General features: G+C 40.0%; 1 protein-coding gene across 1 annotated transcript in view; it reads left to right on the top strand.

Annotated features, from left to right (window-relative positions):
- The window catches only part of gpc3 (glypican 3), a 125,089-nt gene that overhangs the window by 77,923 nt on the left and 20,854 nt on the right, over positions 1-26,312 (top strand). Inside the window, exon 6 of the mRNA XM_053630803.1 lies at positions 5,997-6,108. Coding sequence (XP_053486778.1) covers positions 5,997-6,108 — 112 coding nt within the window. The remainder of the gene's footprint in view (positions 1-5,996; positions 6,109-26,312) is intronic.

The following is a 26,312-nucleotide window of genomic DNA, read 5'->3' as shown; positions in this document are numbered from 1 at the left end:
CTCGCTTGACAGGCTTTGGGGTGTAAATCTTGACTCAGGCTGCGTGAAGGGTTATTAATGTCATCGAAGCTGTTGTTTCTCTCCGGTTGCTTAATTGCGCCTTCGATCGCATTCACCGCCTCTGCCTGGCTCTCCACTCACCCAGTGGAACCCAATTTGGAGTTTGCCATATTTCACTTTACCTTGTGTCTCTGCACCTCCACCTTCCATAGCTTTGTCTCACTTTCGATCTGAGCCAGGATAACACAGGCTTCCTTGCAATGCATGTGCATCTGTGCCATTAAAAATGAGCTTCGTGTATAACTCTATCTGCGTTCATTACAGTCGTCATTAAGACATTACGTCATTATAACTTTAACAATTTGCTCGGAATCTCTATTTATTGTTCTGTGTCTGTCTACATCCTCATTTGGTTCATGTTGGTGTCATGCTGCTGTAGTGGCCGGTGGACGTCGTATCTACGTCACTGTTGTATTATTTGTGTTTTTTTCATTGTGCCACTAAGCTGCTCACTCGGGTGCGTCAGATCTGAGATCTGACAGTGAGGAGATTAGAAAGCAGCAGCAGAGCTCAATCACTGTCGGCTAAAGAGCAGCAAGCCTTCGGAGCAGCCAGAGAATGTCAGTGGTCACTCTCATACCGTCCCGAGATAATTAGAACCAGACACAGGGAGAGACAAATAGTCTACAGCTGTAGGAGAGAATATGCAGATGCATGGAAATGACATCTGTGATGAGATTATAATTTGCTAGGAACAAAGTCTGCTTCATTATTGGCACTTTCCATTTGAACAGTCAGAGGTTATAGGTTTATTGGATAATTAAGGCTCACAAAAAACAGTTCTTGCAACTCGTTCTGGAAAACACTCCGTTCTAGATAAAACGTTTAAAGTGCCTTGAAACAGAAGCGTTATTCGATGTGTTTTCCATTGAAATAGGAAGTCAAGGTGGGACATTTAGACTGACTCCTCCCCTTTTTAAATAGCCAATAGTGTTTAGTGTACCTCACAGCCCGGGCTAAGCCGTACTTGACACAAAATTGTGAGCTGGCACAAATACCTCTTTCTTCAACGTGAATGAATTCAAGCCGTTTCCTTCTAATCCAACGTACGGTTGGAAAACTGAATAAAACGCGCATGCTCAAACAGCCAAAGACACCTTTATAACCCATGCTTGCTGATATTTCTCTCACTCGCCGATGGCAATTTCGGCAAAGTGATTTTTTATAACGTTGTGGGCGGGACGCTTCAGATTCTAGAGAGCATTTGATTGGACAGAAAATCTGATGAGAAGCAAAACACAAAACAATACAATTGAAGAATGTAAAGGATCGTGAATTATTCTGCATGTGGAAATGTCCAAGATCCCTCTACAAGTGTCTGCTAGGTTCAATACAGTGCTGTCTAGAGGTGGCTGACTAAATATTTATTTACAGATATTTTTTAAACTAGTGTTTAAAAAAAAAATCATATTTGTGCAATTGCTATTCATTTTGTTATTCATGGGATTGACTGTTATTAACAGACTTCATATAAAAATCATAATGAACTTTCTTTTACTTTCACACTATCCGTTGTTACCCAGAGGAGGACGGGTTCCCTTCTGAGTCTGGTTCCTCTCAAGGTTTCTTCCTCATATCATCTTAGGGAGTTTTTCCTTGCCACCATCGCCACCAGCTCGCTCAATAGGAATACATTCACACACTTAAAATCTGTATCCTGTGTTTATATGTTTCTGTAAAGCTGATTTGAGACAATGCCCAAAGTTGTTAAAGGCGCTATACAAATAAAATTGAATTGAACTGTATATTGTAAATTTATGCAAGAATTGGAATTCTTACAGCTTGACTTTAATTCATAGCTTTTTTTTTTTATTTTTTTAATTGGCTTGTTTAAACTGTTGCAAATTACAAACCATGGGATTATAATGACTTAAAAATCTATTTGTATTTACTACTACTTCATTCTGCAAGAATTTGTGTATTAAAGGCACAAGAAGTCAAAAAGTCCCCTATAAACATGCATACTCGCTACTTACAGCAGTGTACTTCATCTTTTGCACATAATGAATAACCATGCACTAATACTTGAATTAATATTTATGTAAATATGAACTAACGAGTTAAGGCATGGACTAATCACAAACTAATGAAGAGTTAACCTTAACTACGATGTAAGTCTTATGAATTCACGCGTGAATAATGACTACCTTCAGTACGTTTGTTATTTAATGTATTAATTAACACATAGGGGTAAACTAAACAGAACACTGCTTTTAAATGTTAATATATAATAGTGTTGGCTAAATGAATAAATGTTATTTTATTAATTTCACCCTTATGGGCAAAGAAGCAGTGCCGCGGGCCCTAGCTACCCAGAGTATGCACTTGTACTACAGTGGGATTTGAAAAGAGATGGATGGGGAATGATACAAAATGGGTTGAGATGAAATTAGTGGTGTTTCTTATTAGTGCATCTTTCCATGTTTGATAAGGAGGATCAATGTCAATTATGAAAGTAATCCAGCGCCATCCGATGATGTTTGTGTACGCAGCAGCATATGGCAAATTATAGACGTAATCTGAAATTCTGCACGTATAATTCGTATTCTTTCTTATAGAGCAGTCTTGATTTAGTTTACCCCTATGTGTTAGTTAATACATTAACTCAAACACGTTAATCACGCATCATGCATGTATTCATAAGACTCACGTCAAGGTTAAGGTGAGCACTTCATTAGTTTGTGATTATTACATGCCTTAACTCATCATTAGTTCATATTTAAGTAAGTCAGGTATTAGTGCATGATTATTCATATACTTTTACCATTATTCTTTTTTTTTTTATTATTCATATTGTTCTTAGGAGGAAAAGTTTTTTTCTGTGAAACCTTAGTTTTTTCTCACCTATATTCTGACAAATCCCATGTTCTGTACTACTTTGGCTAGCAATCCTTACTTTCAAACTATTTGCATAATGCACACAGAGCATGGAAGGATGTAAACACAACAATCATAACACTCATTACCAGTCACTTTCAATAACCACGTTCAGGGTCGTGGTGGATCAGGAGCGTTTCCTGGGAACACTGGATGTAAGATGAGGGTACACCGTGACTGGCCAGTCCATTGCATGGCACCATGCATACACACATTTACGCACTCATTCGCTAGGGGCAATTTATCTTAGCCAGTCCACTTACAGTTCATTGGGGTGGGGGCAAGGGAATGGGGAAACCCATACGGATATGGGGAGAATACACGAAACTCCACACAGATAGTAGGGGACCTTGGAGCTGTGAGGCGGTAATGCTACCACTGCTATCACTGTGCTCCCTCAAGCATACCACAAAATCATAGATTCAATCAAAATGTTGAAAATGGCTCTAAAGAATACATGAGGTGACGAAATTCATCATTTCAAAAGGCAAATTGGGACAGTAGAAACATCCGAATAAGCATCACAGATAGTTGCATGTATCATTTCATTCCTATGTTTTGTCTACATCTGTCCTCACATTAATACTGTAATAATAAGGGCCAATTCTGTTAGGGAAAGATGCCGTCAGTGTCTTACACCTGCTGATCTATAGGACTGAGGTCCGGTGATTTTGCCAGCCACTTTAAGTGTCCCGGTGTTGCATCATGCTCATCAAACAAATCTCACGTAGGTTTGAGCCTATACAGCATACAGTTCTCATCCTGGATCCAGACAGTATCAGTGTTGTATTCTGTGTCTAGCTTTTCTGCTACGTTACGTTCGCCCAGGTGCACACCTTATCGGTGGGTATGAATACTTTCCTCTCCATGGGGGTTGTTAAATAATTGGCTCTAATTATTATACAAGCCTTTAATCCAGTTGTCCACATTACTTAACCAATCACATTCGTTTGATCATCATTCAAATAAACAAACACAGGAAGCAGTGCAGATGGTGACTGTAGCTGCATTCATGCCATGTCGTAATCACCATAATTCTGAGATTCCGACATATAATAAGCGTTCATGTCTTTGTAGAACTCGTAATTACGACTTGTAAACGAGGAATTTTTGGAGCGCTCCGACTTGTACCACCTGACCGCTGCACCGCCATGCGGAAACACTCGCAATGGCAGTGGCTTCAGCCATACAGTGTAGTTATTGCATAATATTTCTGTGTAATAATTTGTATAACTGACTAGCATTGTCTTAATAATGCAAGATTAATCTCAAAATAAACGAAAGACATACAGTACCGTTGAATGTAGCTAGCACAGAGTTGGATAATCAGCTAATGTCTAAAATAGGAGATCGAGGATTCCTAAACCTCTGGGATCACATAGGAACAGTGGAGGTCAGGGATGTTCTCTGGAGAATTAACTTTATCCTTCAGTTCTCTTTCCTTCAGTTCCTCCTTCAGTTGCTCTACCTCATGGTAATCTTCCAGTTATCCTGGGATCATAGCGAGGGAAATTATTTCCCAAAGTTCAAATAAAGTTTTAGAGAATGCTTCTCCTGAGCATTTTACGATTATACTGTATCCTTGCACTCGTCCTGATCCTCTTTCTCCTTCCAGTCATCAGTGCATTTGCATTTCAGTGGTGTGGATCGGTGGATTTGACTCCGATAAGCTCACACAGAGGAACCGTGACTCTCTGGGATTCTCTCTCATATACTGAAGAGACGCTTCTTAATTAATCTTTACACAAATGTCATATTTAATCAATTAAAATTAATTCATCTTAAGATCATAACCATTCAACATTCAACTTTGCCACTGAATCAATCTCTCTCTCTCTCTCTCTCTCTCTCTCTCTCTTCCTCCCTCCTGTTCATCTTTTTTATCTTCATATCTCTTCCTTCTGGAATATGTGTATGTATTATTAATGTGATAATTAAGGGCGGAAGGTGGGCTGCCATCAAGCCTAATAAGGAGAATAAATAAGTATGCAAATGTAATTTGGTTTAATGAAGAAACGGGGCATAGAGTTGATGAAACTATGAATGATGATGGGTTATGTCATTGCTAAGAATTGCCCATGATCTCATATCTTTGCCTCTCCCTCTCTCTTTCTTTCTCTCTCTCTCTCTCTCTCTCTCTCTCTCTCTCTCTGGTTAAGTTTTTTTTTAATGAATCATTTGTATTTGTGTGGTGCTATGGTAAGTCATATTTATCTACTTTATGGTTGGCGCTGATGAAAAATCACAGTCTATGGGTAACGCTCACACTCTACCACAATCAAACAGGTTACGAAACGTGTTATTGACTGTAGTGGAGTTGTAAGTTTGACAGTGTAGTGTTAGGGCTACATGTAAGTTGTGTGTCAGAGGGTTTGTGGCAGTCGCTCGGTACTTCTGTGTCTCTCTGACTCGGTCCTAGCAAGTCTCTAGTACACTAATTACATTTTAATAGGGAGTAAGCTACTGGAACATAAGTTTCACTGGTCCTCTGAGAGAGAGAGAGAGAGAGAGAGAGAGAGAGAGAGAGAGACAATCATGTCTTAAACACACACATGCCTACCCGCATGGAGATTTGAAGCACATCCTATGTAAAGAAATTCCAGAAATATTTCTATAACTGTGTATATATTTTATGATTCTGTTGTGCTGCTTCATGTGTAAATGGACATGATTTTCCATTGATGATTTTATAGAGCTTCACTGTAAACTCACCACTTAAAATACAGCCATTCTCTTGGGAGAGAGAGCTCAAGCTTCCTGTATAATTGAGTTTCATATTATTTAATTTATTCACTTACTCAAGTACTGTTCATTTTTTTAAAAAAATGTTTAAATTAACTTGCAAGTCGCGTCTGCCAAATGCCGTAAATGCAATCAAATTATGAAATTCCTGGAGCCTTTTTGTTCATTTCACCTCTAGATGGCAATATAGTCCACGTTTAGTTTTATATCCAAGCTTCAGTTTACATGCTTAGTGCAGATTTTTGTAATTTGAGAAATATAACTCATAACCCATGAGTGTGTGCACATAGCCTAATGACTTTGTTGCGTCTGAATAGGTTTTCAGGTCCAGGGCCGAAGAGGAGCCAGTCTCATGGATCGGACACCAAACACAAGCACCCTGAACCTGTCATCAGCCAAATCATTGACAAACTCAAACACATCAACCAGGTGAGTGTGAATCTGCACACACACACACACACACCCCTCCCCCCCACACACCCCTCCCCCCCCACACACACACCTGAAGAACAATCGTTCATATCAAAAGCATTACCACATCCCGATATTCTCTGTATCACTTTTTTCACAACTCAACTCACACACTAGGATTTGTAGAAGTGCTCTATCAGGAGCAACCCAGTCATAAGGGCTGCAGGCATCTTCAAAACAGACCACTGCTGAAGACACAGCAAAAGCCTGCCTTTGTCCCTTGACAATACCACAGGTGGTGGAGACATCAGCGTTTCTCTTCACGTGTGTGGATGGGATTTTTAGGGCAGGGCTTGTTAAAACGTTTTGCAGTGTAAAAACTTTACACCTTTAGACTGATCACACAGATTGTTGCGTGTATAATGCAACTATTCAAATATTAAGCACATTAAGCAAAACTGTACCATCTTTTCTATAAGAGAAATAAAAACACCTTAATGTTTTATTTACATTCCAACTTTCCACACACGGAACACAAACCAGTTACATGTGTTTTAAAGCTTCAGAACAGTTTCTGCCATGTTCAGTTGAGCTTTAGATTTGGACGTGAAAAACACGTTAGTGTGGCATAATGTAAACCGCTAGCATATAGCACCTAAATAACTGGGGTGTAACGATGCACAAACTTTAAATTTAGCACGATACGATATAGTGGTGTCTCGATTATAATGAATGTTTGATGCAGCATTCCCAGAATGTGTGATTATAGGTTTCCATTTTCAACTCATTTAAACATTCAACATGATAAAAGAACAATAACTGAAACTTTTTGTAAAGTGGTTAAGACGTTGGACTTCTGATCGGAAGGTTGTGAGTTCAGATCCCAGCACTGCTAAGCTGCCACTCTTGGGCCCTTGAGCAAGGCCCTTAACCCTCGACTGCTCAGTTTCTCTCAGTATAAATGAGATAATTGTAAGTCGTTCTGGATAAGGGCGTCTGCCAAATGCTGTAATGTAACTTAATAAAGTAAAATCCACAGTGCTGAATTAACACCTACAGTGTTTATTCAAGTCCAATTGGACACAAACGAACTCTTTGGAGGTTAATTCAACACTGGGGAATTTTTCTGTGCAGTCATTCATTCACATTCTAATGGCATGGGTGTCAGGTGTGCGCTAGAATGGAACAAACTTAAACACGGTTAAGCTTTCACTGGCGTGACTCTAGGGGGCGTATGTGAAGCACAGAGCTTTTCCCATCCTGTTCTCAAGTAGCTGTAAAGTCAAAGTCATGTAGCTCTGTGCAGCCTTAGGTGTGTTTTTGAATCCTGCTTTCTCCGATACTGAATATGCTTCATGTCTAGTTTTAGAGACCCCAGTTTGAGAACCACAGCTGTAAGAGACATTATGCATTATGAGTATGTTCTTTCTGTGCATTCGGCTTTGTTTCTTACCCGCTACTATTGTCCTCACAAGTACGCTTTCACAAATATTTGAGCTTACGACTTTTTATTGTTTGATAAATTTCTACAACAACCCAGACACTAGGTTTGCGTGTCTCGGAACAGTGTAACGTTATTAGGGCATATCTGTAGCTAGGGACGCAGAAAGGCGTTTTAGACTGGGGTGCTGGAATTTTAAGCAGCATCCATGCGGCATGATGTCACACCTGAATGATGGTCAAGTCATTTTTCTTTTAAAAGAGAATGTGTGTGTACAGTGATAGAATGATAGAAGTTCACTTTTCAAATTAGATGGTGTTGACTAATTTGCTATAACTGTTCCTCAGTGGTGGAATGAACTTCCAACCTCAATCCGGACCACAGAATCTGTCGCTATCTTCAAAAAACAGCTAAAGACCCACCTCTTCCATGAGCACTTAACTAATCGTTAACTTAACTAACCGGGCAGCTGTGGCTCAGGTGGTAGAGCGGGTTGTCCACTAATCGTAGGGTTGGCGGTTGGATTCCCGGCCCACGTGACTCCACATGCCGAAGTGTCCTTGGTCAAGACACTGAACCCCAAGTTGCACCCGATGGCAAGTTAGCGCCTTGCATGGCAGCTCTTCTACCATTGGTGTGTGGGAATTGGTGAATGAGATACAGTGTAAAGCGCTTTGGAACCACTAAGGTTAAAAAAAATGCTATATAAGTGCAGACCATTTGCCAACCCTTAAATGCCCACCCCATGTTATTTATATATATATATATATATATATATATATATATATATATAAACATACTCTGGCTCTTGCACCTCTACTCTGCACACTTTTCTTCCCTCGAACTCAGTTATAAATCTTGTATGGTAGCACTACTTGTATTGTTCTCCGCTTGATATATCGCTTTGCTCATATTTCCTCATTTGTAAGTCGCTTTGGATAAAAGCGTCTGCTAAATGAATAAATGTAAGATGTCCAACAGCACGTCTCTGATAGTAGTCAAACATGAACGATACGATTTAATATGTTAATGTTTCTATAGTAACTGCTCATTCACAGGGACTTTTGTATATATGGTATGGCAGATGCACCACTTTAATCTAAACCTAATAATAAATGAATTAAAAATGCAGTGCTGGTTAAGAAAGAAAATCATGTAATTGTTGATATTGTATAAGTTTTCTGTTAGGTGACGATTATTGAACATTTCACGGAAGGAGTCTCTAGTGTTGGCACTTTGTAAAAGTCAGTAGGTTTTCCTGAAACGGAAGTTAGTTCCTGTTATTGATTATTTTTTTGTAGCTATATGAAGTCATTTCATCAGCAGCGTCAGCTTTTTCATTCTCTTGAAGTTAATGAGACAAAAAGTGGCAACAGCTGGTCAAGTCGATGAGCGTAAACTCCTCTGGACTGACGACTCAAGTTTTATGGACGTTCCATAATATTTAAGCAGTTAAAAACAACGTATCATCCATCCATCCGTTTTCTGTACCGCTTATTCTACCCAGAGTCACGGGGCGCCTGGAGGCAATCCCAGGGGGCTCGGGGAACAAGGCGGTGGGACACCCTGGACGGTGTGCCAACCCATCGCAGGGCACAACAGCAAACACACATATTCACACACTACAGACAATTTCGGGATGCCGATCGGCTTACAACACATGTCTTTGGACTAGGGGAGGAAACCCCAGAAGCACAGGGAGAACATGCAAACTCTGAGATTTTATTTTTATTTTATTTCCTTATTTGTTTATCAATATATAATTATGTTAGCAGTTGCAGTTAAAGGACTAGTGAAAGGTTGCAAAGTTTTGCAAAGTTGCAGCAGCAGTCCTTGTCTGCAGCAGAAATCCAAGGTTTTAGGCTATAGCAGGTCATCATGAGAGAGCTGTGAAGTATCTCGGTTCCACTTGGTTGTGTCATCTTGGTCATATCAAAAGTTATGTGGTGTTGAATCCTCAGTGTGCAGAGCCATAAGTCAGGATTACACCCACTTCCTTTGTGTGTGCGTGTGAACTACTGCTTTGCTGTGTTTCTTGTGTGAGACTTGAAGTGAGACTTGAAGTTTGTGGAGAGTGTATGTGGTCTGTGTGTATACTGGGTGTGTGTGTGTGTGTGTGTGCGAGCGAGAGAAAGAGAGAGAGAGAGAAAGAGAGAGAAGCCTATTGCAGCTCTGCGCTCACCAGGCATGTCTGAGTAGATTAACATGGTGCTCTTGTTTAAACAGGATGGAGAGGCAGGTCTGAGCAGGAGGTGGGGGAAGACCAGGGGTCTAGGGTAGGTTCACTCTTCCTCTGGGACAAGCCTTCATTTTCTCAATTACTCCACCGCATTACCTCATGCCAGCAGGCTTCTTCTCTCCCGTACTCTACGTGAAGTAGATAGCCTGGGGTTGGCTTGAGAATGAGTGCTAGATAAATGCAGATAGACAGTCAAGACATGCTGGTATAACCACAAATTGCCAAGCAAACACACACACACACACACACACACATATACACGCATCATATGATCATGGATCAGCTGTATGGAGGCTATGAGGGCAGATCAGTGTTGCTGACGTCCTTATGTCAAATGAGTGTGCTTTGGAAGAAAGCCGAGTTTCTGTATACTTTTGGGAAACACATCTGTTACATTTATAAGCATGCGCGCACACACACACACACACACACACACACACACACACACACACAAGCAGAAAGGACCCGTGTACTTCTGTAAAAAGTTCTGAGATGCTAGTTAGGAGTTACACTATTGTATGTATGCACAAGGGTATAGTACAGACATCTCACAGCAAATAGCATGAAAGACTACGTCAGCTATTGCACTACAAGTACCACAAGCTACCCTCATTATATACTGTCCCAAGTGAGTCAGATCTGAACAAGTTCTAACAGCCCTCACACAGGCGCTGCAGAATACAGCTAAATGTCTTTATTCTGTTTTCTTAAGATGAACAATAAGACTGATTTTCGCTAGATTACAACATCGCTTTTCAAACAGCTCCGGCATTGAGTTAACATCCGGTGTGACTGTTGCATAGGGTTTATCTGATGAATTTAATCTGTTTCTCCCGAGGCCTGTGTTCTATTTTTTATTATTTTTTTCCCCAAGTAAAGCTGGTCTCCTTTAGTTTTCTACAGTCAGGAGCTCTGCTCACCGATCTGTACAGACAGCACATACTGACTGTGAGCTTCCCTCAATGGAGTCTGTTTAAAGTAAGAGCAGAGATGATCTCCCTCGGCTAGGAAAGCTCGATCTGATCTCTTCACACCCCCAGCTGTGTGTTACTCTATATCAAGTGTTTCCCATACTTGGGTAATACCTTGATGCTACACCCAGTTAGATTTTAATGACTGCCTGATTATATTTTATTTTTTATTGCCTTTTAATCCATTCAGAGCCTTGTATTTAATTTGATGGTGACGTGAATGCAGCAAGTGAAAGAGAGACATAGGGAGTGAGAGCGAGACACAGAGCGAGAGAGACAGAGAGACAGCCCTGTTTGTCTTCAGTTTGTTTGTTTGTTTGTTTGTTTAAACTTCTTTAAGATACCAATTTGTATCAATAAATAATTTCTTTTCTCTCATCTCCATGTTTCTATATGGACACCCAGTTTTATAACTAATATGTTAATAATATTCATAAACAGTTCTTCTGTTTCCGGTGATGCTTTGGCAATACCGTACATGAATATGGTCAAAACTTGTTGAATTGAACTGAGAGACAGAGAGAGCGGGAGAGATTTTTAACTTGAAAACCTTTTATTTAAGTCATACTACAAATGAATCCGTAGTACACTTTTTATACTTATTAATTCATCAACAGTAATGTTACTGCAACACATTATTAAAAAATACTTTTTTAAACCTTCCTCATCAATACCCTTCCAAATCAGGTCCTTATAACACCATTCTAACCTTCTCATGTCATTTATTTTCTTATATAATTCAAAGAAATAAACACTGGTACTAACTGCTGACCAGATCAGTTGTCTCATTTGTTTTAGTCTTTTAGCTTACCCGACGAGGAAGTTCAGCAGCTGCCAGTTGACTCTGTTTTTGATAATGATGTTCCACAGATAAAAGCCTGCAGTGTAAAAATCCTTCCCATACCTCTTAAACAAAACAAATATTAAATCAAAAAGTGGTTCGAGTCTTGCATATTCTATAAAGCAATTAAAAAAATTTCTCTAAGCCCTCTAACATTTGGATTTATAACGGATACAAATGCATTCACAGCCACAGCACCATGCAGAATTCTGCACTGGAGATCACCAGAATGTTTTCTCCATGGTGGTTTGTACAAAACCTTTCAAACTGGTGATCTGTCTTTTTTTTTTTTTTTTTGGTAACAAGGAAGAGAAGCTCTTTGTGGCTCTGCTCTCAACAGGCATATCTAAGTGGATTAACTTGGTGTTCTTGTTTAAAACAAGACAGAGAGACCGATTTAAGCAAGGAGGTGTGGGAAGTCCAGGGGTCTGGGTTAGGTTCACTTCTCCTCTGGGGCAAGTCGACATATGGGTCAACGGGTCAATCATTTTAAATCACCTTATAATCAAATAACAACCCATACAGGACCTGAACGAAACAACATAGCCGAGAAACACAACATATTCGAATGGCAGTATAAGACTCTTCATACCCTCTGGACTCGGAGACAAATTATCTCCTCTTATACTGAACAAAGTTAGCAAACCAGATGGCATCCTAAATTAAATAATCACCCACACAAGCCAAATTATTCAATTAGCCATTGTTAAACTTATTCGGCAGGAATCTGAGTGTAGGTTATTTCCCTGGACTCTTTGTTTACATTTAATTGCTAGCTACTAAATTCTAATTATGTAATTCTAAAGAAGCAGACAAACTGCTACATTAGTACTCTTTTTCTGTGTAATAGCAGAGTACATACAGCGGTGCTTGAAACTTTGTGAACCCTTTAGAATTTTTGACGTTTCTCGGCAAATATGACCTAAAACATCATCAGATTGTAAGATAAATCCTAAAAGTAGATAAAGAGAACCCAGTTAAACAAATGAGACAAAGTATTTTTCTTGGTTATTTATTTATTGAGGAAAATGATCTAATATTACAACTAAATGTTTCTGGTCACTGTTGATCAGTCCTGCACATCGGCTTGGAGAAGTTTTAGCTCATTCCTCGGTACAGAACAGCTTCAGTTCTGGGATGTTGGTGGGTTTCCCTAGATGAACTTCTTGCTTCGGGTCTTTCCACAGCATTTCTATTGTATTAAGGTCAGGACTTTGACTTGGCCATTCCAAAACATTAACTTTATTCTTCTTTAACCATTCGAATTACTTGAGTTTGGACTCATCTTTTCACAAATATTTATGAATGTAAATATAAATGAACATGATCTTTGAACTGCAGATAGGCAACAGTGTTCTTTTTGGAGAGCAGTAGCTTTCTCTTTGCAACCCTGCACACCATTGTTGTTCAGTGTTCTCCTGTTGGTAGAGTCATGAACATTAACATTAGCCTATGTGAAAGAGGCCTTTAGTTACTTACGCTGGGTTCCTTTGTGACCTGGCAGACTATTACAAGTCTGTACTGGGGGGACTGGGGGGGTGAGACAGAGCGTGGGGTGAGACGGTGTAGAGGCGAGTGAGAGTGGTGGGGTGACACGGTGTAGAGGCGAGTGAGAGTGGTGGGGTGAGAGGGTGTAGAGGCGAGCGAGAGTGGAGGGGTGACACGGTGTAGAGGCGAGCGAGAGTGGTGGGGTGACACGGTGTAGAGGCGAGCGAGAGTGGTGGGGTGACACGGTGTAGAGGCGAGCGAGAGTGGAGGGGTAACACGGTGTAGAGGCGAGCGAGAGTGGTGGGTGAGAGGGTATAGAGGCGAGCGAGAGTGGTGGGGTGAGAGGGTACAGAGGCGAGCGAGAGTGGAGGGGTGACACGGTGTAGAGGCGAGCGAGAGTGGTGGGGTGAGACGGTGTAGAGGCGAGCGAGAGAGAAATAGTGTTAGTTTTTATTCCTAAAAAAACTACCAAACTGGAATGAGAGCATGTAAACCTAATCTGTCATGACTTTCAGTCCTATACATTATACATGCAATATCTGTTTAAATATATATTAAACACACTAGTACATCACAGACCCCCACCCAGTCTTCAGTCCCCTGACCCACGTATACTTCAGATCTGTGGGAAACACTGATACAGCTCTAGAACTATAAAACAACTCTGGGTGTTGACCGAGCCATTTTTATGGAACGTTTTATTTTAACTTTCCCCTCAACTTTAGAGACGCTGTTTCAGACGCCTAGCGTGACTGGCTTCTCTCTAATGACTTGTGGGTGTTTAGCAGTTGTGGAGCTCAATTGCAGGGAGGTGTAGAGTGTTTTGGTTTTCGATTAACACCTCTCCTGACACTGTAACAGTGGGGACTGTGCTAAACACCCAGAAACATTTTTATAGAATTAGAAAATAGGAAACTTTAACCTCTTTCGACTCTTCAGGATCGGCTTTCTCACGCCTAAACGCGGCTGATGTAACGTCTGAGTCAGGCCAAGTTTAAAATGAGCATCCTTCCATAAACTGAGGGAATAAAATGACTGTGTGCCGAAGCTATTTCATGCCGGCAAGCGCTCAAAGAACATCTGAGCTCTTATCTGCTTGCTCAACTATAATTTCTCTTCGTTGATATTGACGTTTCCTGTGGACTGCTTGCACTGAAAATATTGTTGGAAGGTATCAATGCATACCCCGTATGAAAGTAATTATCAGCCGTTTAATGGCGCTCAGGAATGAGGAAGATGTGTTTGTAGACGTAAAGTTACACACATGTTTATATGGTGTTTGGTTTTTGTACAGCTGTAAGCGAGTGAATTAGTGAGTCGTCAATTATGTCATTAATGTGATCTCCAAATATTCAAAAATACCTTTTAATCTAATCCATCTAGATCAGAAACATATTAAAAATGTTTACGGGTAACAGTAAATACTCAAACCAGCAATCAACAATAAACAATCAGTGGAATCAGAATTTTTTTAGGGGGACGTGTAGGTCATCACGTGATAATCAATCCTCTTTGGAATTGTCCGAGTGCCGACATCAAGGCAGTTTTCAGGAAGCTTGAAAACACGTGCCGTGTACTGTGATTATGTCTCATTTACTCAAAACAGCGCAAATCCGATTTTGTCAAGATGAGGACGTAAAAAACAAACAAACAGTCCATCAGTGTTTTTCCATTAAATGCTGTCGCAATCAGCCATATTCCGAGTATTCAGAAATTGTACAAATTGTCATATTCAAAGATAGTGTATGTCAATATTTATGTGAGGAAAGTTCTGCATACTCAGTGTTGGTTTATACAGATGCGTAAATGGATTATTTTTGGATGGTTCGTTCATTCATTCATCTTCAGGTGAATGAACAGCTTTATCCCAGTCAGAACTCTGATGGTCTAGTGTCCATGCTGGGAAAATTGGGTGCAAGGCAGGAAAATACCCTGGGTAGGAGAGCCAGTCCATTTCAGCCAGTGGGGTGTGAGCGAGAGAGAGTGTGTTTTGGGGGGCGGAGCTCTACCACCTGAGCCACAGCTACAGAGTTCAAACCCAATGACTGCCAAGCTGCCACTGTTGGGCCCTTGAGCAAGGCCCTTAACCTTCAACTGCTCAGATGTATAAATGAGATAACGGGCTGGATAAGGGCGTTTACCAAATGCCATGAATGTAAACACAGGCACTTGCCTTTAATCCCCATAAAACATAGAAAATAGGAACTGAAGCAGCAGATCACTTTTTTTTTTGCTGTCAAATGTAATGTGATATAACAAAAGCAAGAGACAGTTTAAAAAAAAGAAAGAAAGAAATGTCGCACCAATTCCGTCCAATTACAACTCCCAATAGACATGTCTCAACCAGCTCTCTCAATAGGTATGTCTCAACCAGCTCCCTAGTTCAGTTTTCAAGGCGCTGATCAGGGAGTCAGCCATTTTAAAGGCTGTTTCAATTGCAAAATCCTTCCAGTGCACTGGAACGTTCATTCCCTAGAAAATCCCCCAATGTACCGCAAAAACCAGGGAGCATCCATGCTCACACTGTATTCCCTTGCTGGAAATGATGTCATATTTTATGAAGCCAATTTCCGGCTACAAATGTAAGTAGCTTGTTATCGTTGTTGTAGTTCTCAAATGATTACTTACGTTAGCGATCTGTAACTTTATTTGACGTTCTATATATGGTTTGTTAGGGTCTAACGACTTTTTTTGTATTTAATGATCTATATTTTTTAAACCCACTAGCTAGCCTACAATCATGCTTGATGTATTATGACAGAAATACATGTGATTAAGCTAACAAATTTATGTGACGTATAAAACTTCAATATTTTGAAGAAAAATTAGGCACATTTAAGCACACCACCAACGTGATGGATCGCTCAGTGCAGCCTCGTCTCCTGACATACCAAGCCTTGTTATTTATGATTGGTTGTCCGGTTATGAGCTTGTTTTGTCTCCTGGTTTCTGAATCTAGTCTTGCCTTGCTTTGCTCCTTTGTTAATTGCCTAACAACTGCCTGTTTATACCAACTTAACTTTGCTTCACAATTTGGATCTGTTTGCCTGTTGTAAAAGTAAGGCCTTTTACCTGCACCTGCAGCTGTCTCTGCTGCCTGACAATAAACAAACGAACGTACAATGATGTGTGAATGAGAAGATGGCAATAAGTGGATTAAACATCTATTAGGAGTCTAGTATATTGCCGATATTCTGCGATGAATAATACTAGTGTTACATTAATCACTGTAAATTTGTTAATTTCTTAAATTTAATGATATGGCTTCCACCCTAACTGTTTGGCAGCTTATGAAATAGAACTAAAAGCACAGCAGCAGTTGCAGCAAAAGCATAAAAATATAAGAGTAGACATCTTTTTTTTTTTTATATCAAGTGCCGAAAATTAATTATGCACACATTTTGATATGGCCATGAGATGCCAAATTGATTTACTTGCCCAGTTTACATTTCTGTTTGACGTACAGTTGAGGTCATAAGTTTACATGCGTCTTGCAGAATCCGCAAAATGTTCATCATTGAGCAAAAAAATAAGAGGGAGCATCAAAATTGCATTTATTAATTTATTAATAACAAGAACAACCGAGGGACTCGTACACAACTATTACATCAGTGCAAACATTCACCGGTTCTCAAGAAGGCAACACTATACGTTAAGGAGGGAGGGGGGTGTAAACTTTTGAACAGGATGATCGGTGAAAAATGATTACTTTTGTTTTAAAGATCTTATATTTTCCATTTGGTACTTTCCTTCGCAAGCTGCCTGAGATATTTACATGTTTCCCAGAACACAAAATAATAACAATTTACACCGATCGTCCTGTTAAAAAGTTTATACCCCCCTGGCTCGTAATGTATCGTATTGCCTGCTTGAGAATTGATGAATGCTTGCACACTTTTGTAATAGTTGTGTACGAGTCCCTCGGTTTTCCTAAGTCTGAAAAGAAGGATCAAAATCCTCTCAAATTCACAAATCCAGTGTACTTGCGCGTGAGGTCTGAATACCAACTCCTCACTGCACAAATGTAATGAAGAAGAATGAATCAATGAATTGATTTTTTTGGGGCAGGGAGGGAATGTGGGAGATCGTGGGGATTGTGGGAGATCATGATTGTGTATTTTTTTTTTTTGTTTTGTTTTGTTTCGTTTTTCTTCCATATATACAATTGAAATTCAGAGTTGCTAGATCGCAACCAAACTCAATCAATTAGGGAATTAAGAATTTGGGAAAGAATAACTTTAGAAGTTTCGTTAGCTTGTCTCTTCTCTCTAGCTCTGCTTTCTCCTCTCCCTTTTTCATTTCATTCTCTCTCCCCTTTTCCTCAGTTCTGATCCTGAACTTTTGTACCCTAAATGCGACAATATATATTAAACGAAATAGAACCCACATGTGGGAAACAGTGGTGGTGATGCTATGCTGCAGTCACGAAGGAAGCTCAGTGCTGCACTTGAGGCAGCAGAATGTGTTTTGGGAAAGGAAGAGTGCTGGAGAAGGATTTTCTTCTCATTAGTAGAAGATTTATCCTTGTGTTTTTTGTTTATATAAGCATGTTGCTTGCAGGCACTCTAGGGGGAAAAGGGAGAAAGGCTCGAGGATTGTCGTCATGTGCTTATGTGATCTGTGATCTCTGTTGTAATGCATGTAGTTTCACTTACACTGATTTGTTGAATTAGATTTTAATATTTGTGTAGCATGTCTTGCTGTCTCTACCTTTATCGAAACCATCTGTTGAAATTCCCAGAGTGTAGGATTACTGCAGAGGGCTGCCTCTCTCCCAGCAAGCAGTGCAGTTCACATGAAAATGCTGCAATTATCTGATTGGCCTTTGATTCCAGAGCCAAACTTTGAGAAGCGTTTTTGCACAGCTAGAGAGGTGAGGAGGCACTAGGAGTGTCAATAAGATGTGTTGTAATTTGTTGGAATGAAAAATAAAACCGAATTTGTGCTTTTGCACTGCAAAGAAGCAAGTTGAAGTTGTGCCCAAAAGTTTGCATACCCCTTGCAGAATCTGCTAAATCTTAATACTGTTAACAAAATAAGAGGGATCATAAAAATCCCATGCTGTTTTATTTAGTACTGTCCTGAATAAGGGATTTCACATAGCAGGTATTTAGTTATAATCCACAAGACAAGATAATAGCTGAATTTATTAAAATGACCCTATTCAAAAGTTTACACACCCTCGATTCTTAATGCTGTGTTTCGTTACCTGAATGATCCACGACTGTGTTTGTTTTGTGATGGTTGTTCATGAGTCCCTTGTTTGTCCTGATCAGTTAAATTGTCCAATGTTCTTCAGAAAAATCCTCCAGGTCCTGCACATTCTTTGCTTTTCCAGCATTTTCTGCATATCGCTAACGGCTTGCTCAATTGGGATAAATTCACACATTTAAAATCTGTATACCGTGTTTATATGCTTCTGTAAAGCTGCTTTGAGACAATGTCCATTGTAAAAAGCACTATACAAATAAAATTTAATTGAATATATGAGCCCTTTCCAACCGCGGCTATATAATGTTGAGATCCGTCTTTTCACACTGAGGGACTTGAACACAACTATTAGATAAGCTGCAAACATTCACTGATGCTCAAGAAGGCAACATGATACCTTAAGAGCCAGGGGGATGTAAACTTTTGAACAGGATGCTCTGTGTACTATTTTGTCTTCTGGGAGACATGTAACTGTCTTATTTTGTGTCTGAAGGGCAGTACTAAATGAAAAAAAAAGATCTTTAAACAAAATAACAATAATTTACACTGATCATCCTGTTCAAAAGTTTACATCCCCCTGGCTCTTAATGTATCGTGTTACCTTCTTGAACATCAGTGAATGTTGGCACTTTATGTAATAGTTGTGTACGAGTCCCTCAGTTATCCTCAGTGTGAAAAGATGGATCTCAACATCATATAGTCGCTGTTGGAAAGGGCTCAAATATTCAAAAGATGCTGGAAAAGCAAAGAATGTGCAGGACCTAGAGGATTTTTCTGAAGAACAGTGGACAGTTTTACTGCTCAGGACGAACAAGGGACTCATGAACAACCATCACAAAACATAAAGTTGTGGATCATCCAGGTACTGACACACAGTATTAAGAATCAAGGGTGTGTAAACTTTTGAACGGGGTAATTTGTATAAATTCAGCTATTATCTTGTCTTGTGGACTATATGTAAACATCTGTTATGTGGAATAGCTTATTCAGGACAGGACTAAATAAACAACAACATGGGATTTTTGTGATCCCTCTTATTTTGTAAACAGTATTAAGATTTAGCAGATTCTGCAAGGGGTATGCAAACTTTTGGGCACAACCGTACATACAACTGCATCTACAGCAGATTTGCAGCCTAGACTCTCTGCGTGCATCGTTTTTCCCATCTTGTACTCTCCCCTGCGTTTCTGTTTCTTTTCACGCTCTCTTCATCTGGACTTCATGACTTTTTAATTTGTCCTGTGGTGCCATTTTCCCTTGTTCCATTTCTATATCTCTGTTCATGTTCACTCCCTTTTCTTTTCAACGCTTCATTTTTCCCCTCGTTCCCTCCCATGCGTCGTTCTGCTCTCATCTCCTTTGTTATATGACACACTACAGTCCTGTTCCTGATGTTCCTCTGCTTCTCCGTTTCCCTTTTCAATACACCTACAAACACACAGACGCACACAAAGCACGCACTGGGTTGGGCAGAGTATGCTGAAAAAGCACCCTTCTAAAGGTATTTAGTAAAGTATTCTGTTACAATACTTTAAAAACAAACAACTTTCCACAATTTACTTTACTGTAGATAATTTCCCACTATGTTGCTGGTCAGTAGCTTTCATTATGTTATGTTTCTGGACGTCCAAACTACTCGACTTTTTAAACTTCATCAACTTAGATAGCAGAATTAAATCAGTGTCAAAGCTATGAAACTGAAAATATGCCACTGGTGCAACATATGCTTATTACATTCATATTGCATATGGCTTTGAACCAAAAAAAATATTTCTCACAATCGGATGAAAAGAAGAATTCATTATCTCTTCATGTATACGTGTGTTTGACATTCAGACAGACACATGTAAAATCCATTCTGTCATTCTTTGACACGTTGACCTGTTGCCACTGACTGCTGCTTTCTGTTAGGGCTGCACGATTATGGCCACAATGATCATCACGATTATTTTGATCAATATTGAGAGCACGATTATTTTTCACGATTATTCATTGATTTTAGGGACGGCATATTTTTATCATTTTTGAATAAACAGACCGCTGCTTTCACCTCCATGTTGTGCTACATTCCTGCTAATGTACAAATCTTTGCATCAAATTAGACTGGTCCTTAAAGTGCATCATCTCGTAGAAAGAAAATATCAATAAAATTGTACCCAAAATATATGATAAGTAAAAATACCATCAAACAAATGAAAATATGCCATCAAATATAACAATGTGCAACCAAATGAAAACAATTCAGGCGAATGCAGAAAAGGCAATAACAGTGTTTACAGGAGGAGAGACGCAGCCAAATCACCCAATAGAGTGGTGCAGGGATGACGTCGTTTTGTACCGGAACCCGGAAGTTATCATCACACTGGTTCCCTCGACAAAAACCCAATAGTATTTTCCCATAGGCTTTTGGATTATTGCGAAAAATAAGCTCTGTGATCAACAAAAGTTTACAACACTAACACGATTTTCTCCATCAAGATAATTTTCACAAATTAACAAAACATTTATGAAGTTTGAAGCCTAAATACAATGTAAGAAAAAATAAACAGCTAACCGTATACTATAAACGAACTACACCACGGTCGCTCGACTTCAACGTCACCGTCACCAAGCTTCCGAGAACTTTTCCAAACTTGATTTAAAAACATTTTCCATAATACGGATTTACTCCCACTGGGTGTTTTTGGGAATTGTGCACAGCATACCTGAACCAGTTTTTCTGGCAAGTTTTTTCCTGTTCAGCGTGATGACGTGTAATGTCCCCGACACCGTCTGTAGTCCCATTTAGCAACTTGTTAGTGTCATGATTTCCCCTCTGAAACCCGGAGCCTAGCTCGTAGCGCAAGAGCGCACGCTTCCAGTTTTTTTAGTGACATTGACTCTGTTTACTTTCTGCATGCGCGTTTGTTATGATTTCTGTCGTGTGTCATCATTAGTCTCAGCTGTTTTGTGTTCACCCTTAATTACGTTTGTCATTTAAATCCCTCATGTCTCATTGTTCGACGCGAAGTATTGCATGTGTTTTCCGTGTACCAAGCCTTTGTTCAGTTTCAACGTCAACATCGCAGTCGATCATTTTCATGTAATCGTGGGCTGTCAAAAATGTAATCCAGATCAATATTCAATTAATCGTGCAGCCCTACTTTCTGTGCAAATGAGAGAACAGGTACTCCGGTTTCCTCCCCCAGTCCAAAGACATGTGTTGTAGGCTGATTGGCATCTCTAAATTGTCCGTTGTGTGTGAATGTATGAGATTGTGCCCTGCAGTGGGTTGGCACCCCGTCCAGCGTGTCCCCCATCCAAGTTCCCTGGGATAGTCTCTGGGCTCCCTGTGATCCTGTGTAGGATAAGCGGTATGGAGGGTGGATGGATGGATGGAATTTCACTACTTCATTTCAGTACTAACCTTTCTCATGTCTAAATTTTAATGGACATGGTAAAGAATTGACTCCGACCCAAGCTATTGATATTTCTAGATTTTAGATCCAGACTAGCAGACTTTTTTCAGTTTTCCTGGTTGGCGTTTCTGTGATGCAAATGCATAGAATGGTATGAGATTGGATACAGGCATCAGTGTGTTGACAGAGGAGATTGACATCCCTCCCACCCAGAGAGCAGAGAGCATGGCCCATTTTGGATCCCTGGTCAGGGGTGGCTATAGCATTATCAGGATTTGAACTCACAATGGCCTGATGATGGAGCAAACCACTTTTTGTAAAGAGAACTTTGTCATGTTAGAAACATTTGCCCGTAAGCTCAACAAAAATATTTTCTAAGAAGAAAACTCAATCCTATTTGCCAGCAAATGCACTATGAAACGACAATCGAGCATGTGTTCTGTCAGGGAAATGGACTTTTTAAACAGAATCAGAAACTCTTTATTGCCTATGAGTTGTGCTTGCAGGAATTGGTTTTGGTTTGGTGCCGGTGTGCAACATTAAACAGTACACCAAAACATACAGTGCAGCAACAACAGACAGGATCAACAGTGCAGTAGACACCATTTATACAGTGGAAAGAAATAGCCATTGCAACAGCTCAGAGACAGGACATAAGACAAGAAACATAAGGCAAAAGTCTGAGTGTGTGCAAAATTTCATTGAGGCGGTTCAGTAAGAGTTGATCTGGACTGGGGCCGTTGAATAATTGGATAGCATCTAGAAAAAAACAGTGTGGTGTGTATTTTGGGAGGTGATGGACTTGTAGTGCCTCTATGATGGCAGCTTGACAAAGAAGTGGTTGCTTTGATGTTTGGTGTCAGCAGCAATTTTCACTGCTCTCCTCTTGGACCTGATGGTGTAGAGGTCCTTGAATTTGGTCCGCTCATAGTCCATGAACTTCTCAGCTGAGTGGACCACTTGCTGTAGTCTGGTGTTACAGATGGAAGAGGCAGTTGTCGACCTGCATAATATGATATATAATGGGGTAGAAGTGTGAGAGTTCCTCCAGTGAAGTGTGTCACTTGATATAAAAGCTGGGCTTTAGACCCTCCATATAGGCAGAGGTGCAGCATGGGGTTAGGTTCGACACTGAAATGAAAACTTCCCACCCCCTCTCTGAATCCCCCTTCCATTCTTTCATCCTTCTCTCACCTCTCTGTATAGGTGCCTTTTCATATTCACTAGGTGGAAACCTGTATATCTTTCCCACAGTGTTCTTCCTTCACGCGAAACCTAGCTCTTATTTTTTTCCTGTTTGTCTTTCATGAATTATGTCTCTCATTTATTTTCACTTTTCCACCCCTAAGTCCTCTCGCTTTGTTTTACCACTCTCCCTCTCTTCCTCTCCGTACATCTGTTGTACAACACAATCTCACATTCTTGTTCTCCTTCTTATTCATCCACCTCTCATACTGCTTCTATCTGCCACTCTCTCCCCTGCTGGCTAGGAGGTTAGGTGGAGAATGTGAGAGGTCTTTTCCTCCCAATTAGTTGGCTGGTAATGAGGCTGAACCTCTTCTGTCCTCTTGCTCCATTCCTACCCCCTTAGCCCGGAAGCTCAAAGCTGATCTACCCCTCCTCTTCCATCCTTTACCTCCCATCTTCTACTTAATCCCCCTGGCAGACTGCAATTACCCCACTGTAGGTCGACAACAGCCCCCCGGCAAGGATGCAGTAGGGGAGCTGACTCTAAGTAAATTATAATACATTCATAGATGTTAAGGCCAGTGCACCATTTTCATTCCCACCGGCATTGTAATGCTAAGATCAGCATAATTGTTACAGATAGCATTGCGTTTATGTATTCTTTTACTTGTGATTATCTTAGGACCCGTGTTAAACTGGAAGTCAAGTAAGTGCAATGGAAAGATGATATTGTAGCAGTCATGCGTCCATGTAGCCCACCCTGTTATTGTAGAGCAAATGGATAGCTTAACTTGATGGCTAAAATTAATACATTTCTTCCTCTGTTCTTTCAAAAAGAGCTTTGAATCGCCACCTCCTTCTTCATGCATATATGCAGCTCAGGTCATTTCTGCTTCCCAAGTCTGTAGGCCCGAGAGAGGAAGAGGCCTACAGGTGGCAGCGTTTTTGCATTCTTTCTCACACTGCAGTGTAATCGGAGCCTCCCTTGGGCTGCTTGGGAGAGTTCGGCTGTGCTAGTTCGTTCTCATGGCTCATCTAAGTCTTGTGGCGCTCACGCGGACCTCCGTCAGCAATTTTCACTCCAGGAAGCACAATGGGAGCCTCTCGGCAAGGTCAGAGGTCTCACTTCCTGTTTCCTGTCTGCTCCAGGTCATCAGAGGGTCTACTTGCGAGGGTCATGTACCCCTCCGCCTCTCCTCCCTTTTGTTATGGGGGCCTCTCAACCCTGGCCTCCATCGTTACAATGAGCGAAAAGGCGAGGGAGTACAATCTCACACATTGTGAGTGTGAAAGGACTGCTTAGTGTCATTGGCTATCGGTGATAAGTCAAAAGTTAGAAAAAAGGCACCAAACTACACACTTTTTGTTTCTTACAAATGGTCATTTCATACAGTAAATGAAGAATATACCCATAACTTAAGATGCATACTAGAGATGCACCGACGTATTGGCCATCTATTGTGGTCGCATCACAATATGTGGAGCATCCATTACACAAGTCGCTCTAAATGAGCTGTTACTATACAATGTAAATGTATGGCCAAATGTATGTGGACACCTGACAATTAACATCATACTGTATGTATTTATTGAACATCCCAAATTCATCCATTCCAGTAGCCTAAAGTGTAAATGAAACATTGTCATAGTCCTGTCTGGATGACGAATTAGGGTGTGTATAAGTGTTGTGTGGTGACAAATTGGTAACAGCAGGGAGACTGTGCTAGACCCACCGGCATAGGTTTGGTCATTTGGATGGTCAAATATTCATAACATCATACTATGAAAACAATCTGTTATGATTGTTCTCTCTATAAAATAACACTAGCTAAAATAGAATGGCTAGCTCACTTGTCGATTAACCAGGCTGTATTTTCTTAACTATTAGTGTAAGATACTGAGCAGAAATACTCCTTCAAGCCAGTCAAACGAATGCCTTTACTAAACAGAGTTTGAGATTTAGGTAACCTTTTGTTAAGCTTATTAATGTCAGTTTGCGTAATACAGAAAATATTGGTAGCGATGATTCAGTACTACCATGAAGCCCTTTGTAACATCCATACCTAAATCTGTTCCTGCGCATAGACCTCATGACTTCGGGTATTACAGTGCTAGTGTTTTCAACCCAGAGACAAGCGTTCTCTGTTTGAAGGCTCTAATCGGATTTAGCCAGCAGAACATCAGAAGTTGACCTTTTCAGTCCCAGCTTCTCATTTGAAGAATACGTGCATTTGTCAGTGATTTAAAATTTTTTGTTTAAGGTTTGGGAATTGTCTTATATCGAGTTGGATATATGTTCATAAGAGTATAATTTTTTTTTTAATGATTTTTAAATATATATATATTGATTATGCCGTACTTTCTTTCCAAAGCATACATTTGCATATGTATTTACAGAGCATAAATATATAATCAAGTACTTTTCTCGAAAATGCATCACTAGTTGAGGCTGGAGGGGGGAGCAAGGAGAAATATTAGGATCCTGCAAACATGTTTTAGATTTTAACATGACCTAGAAAACTGCGGTAAGAGCATAGTAATTCATTGTAAAAGTGGCACACACCCAGTTTAAAATACCCAGTGGAGCAGAATCTCTCTCTCTCTCTCACACACACACACACACACAAGCACACACAAACACTCAGACACTCACTGATGTTGGAGAATCTATCAGATTGTAAAACAGAGAACATGTGCCAAGAGTCAAATATAGAGCAAAGTGATAGTCTAAACCCCTTTTTAAATAATAATTTTTTAAAAAATTAAAAAGTTAAGTAATGTGTAAAGGAAGTGGGTAGATCTGAGCCCCCAGATATCCTTAACCTCCTTAAACACTTTACAGACACTAATCCTGTCTTTGTGTGTGTGAGGGTATGTTTTTATATCTTGTTGGGGACCAAATATTCCCACAAGGACAGCAATATCTGACAGTTGTGACCTTGTGGGGACATTTGGATGTTCTCATGAGGGGGAAAAACCTTTCATAAAAAAGAAATAACTACAGATTTTATTTGAAAAACCAGAAGAGTCTAAAGATTAGGCTTTGTTTCTTGAAGTTAAAGTTGGCGTTAGATTTAAATATAGCATAGCATTAAATGTATCTTTTCATTTTAATGCATTATTAATTATGTTAATGTAAGGTCCTCACAAGGTTAGTCAGACGTGTGTGTGTGTGAGATTTCATATTAGCAAGAAAGTGGATTCCCTGTAGATCCGAGTTAATAATGTAACAATGTGAAGAATGCAGGAAATTGAGATTAAAATGAAATTAAATGCGCATTTAAGCGCTAAGTTTATTTGGTTGTTCAGCTCCGTTTACTTTAATAAGATATGCCAGGTTTACACTGGAGTGCTCTGAAAAGATCCGAGTGCTCATACCGCTCTTAATTAAAGCATACAACGGTACAGTATGTAAGCTGTTTAGTCACGGGTCTTGGCAGGACTC

The sequence above is a fragment of the Ictalurus furcatus genome, chromosome 8 (assembly GCF_023375685.1).
Source record: "Ictalurus furcatus strain D&B chromosome 8, Billie_1.0, whole genome shotgun sequence".
Taxonomy (NCBI): domain Eukaryota; kingdom Metazoa; phylum Chordata; class Actinopteri; order Siluriformes; family Ictaluridae; genus Ictalurus; species Ictalurus furcatus.
The sequence above is the reverse complement of the archived record's forward strand: the minus strand, read 5'-3'. Positions and strand labels throughout refer to the sequence as shown.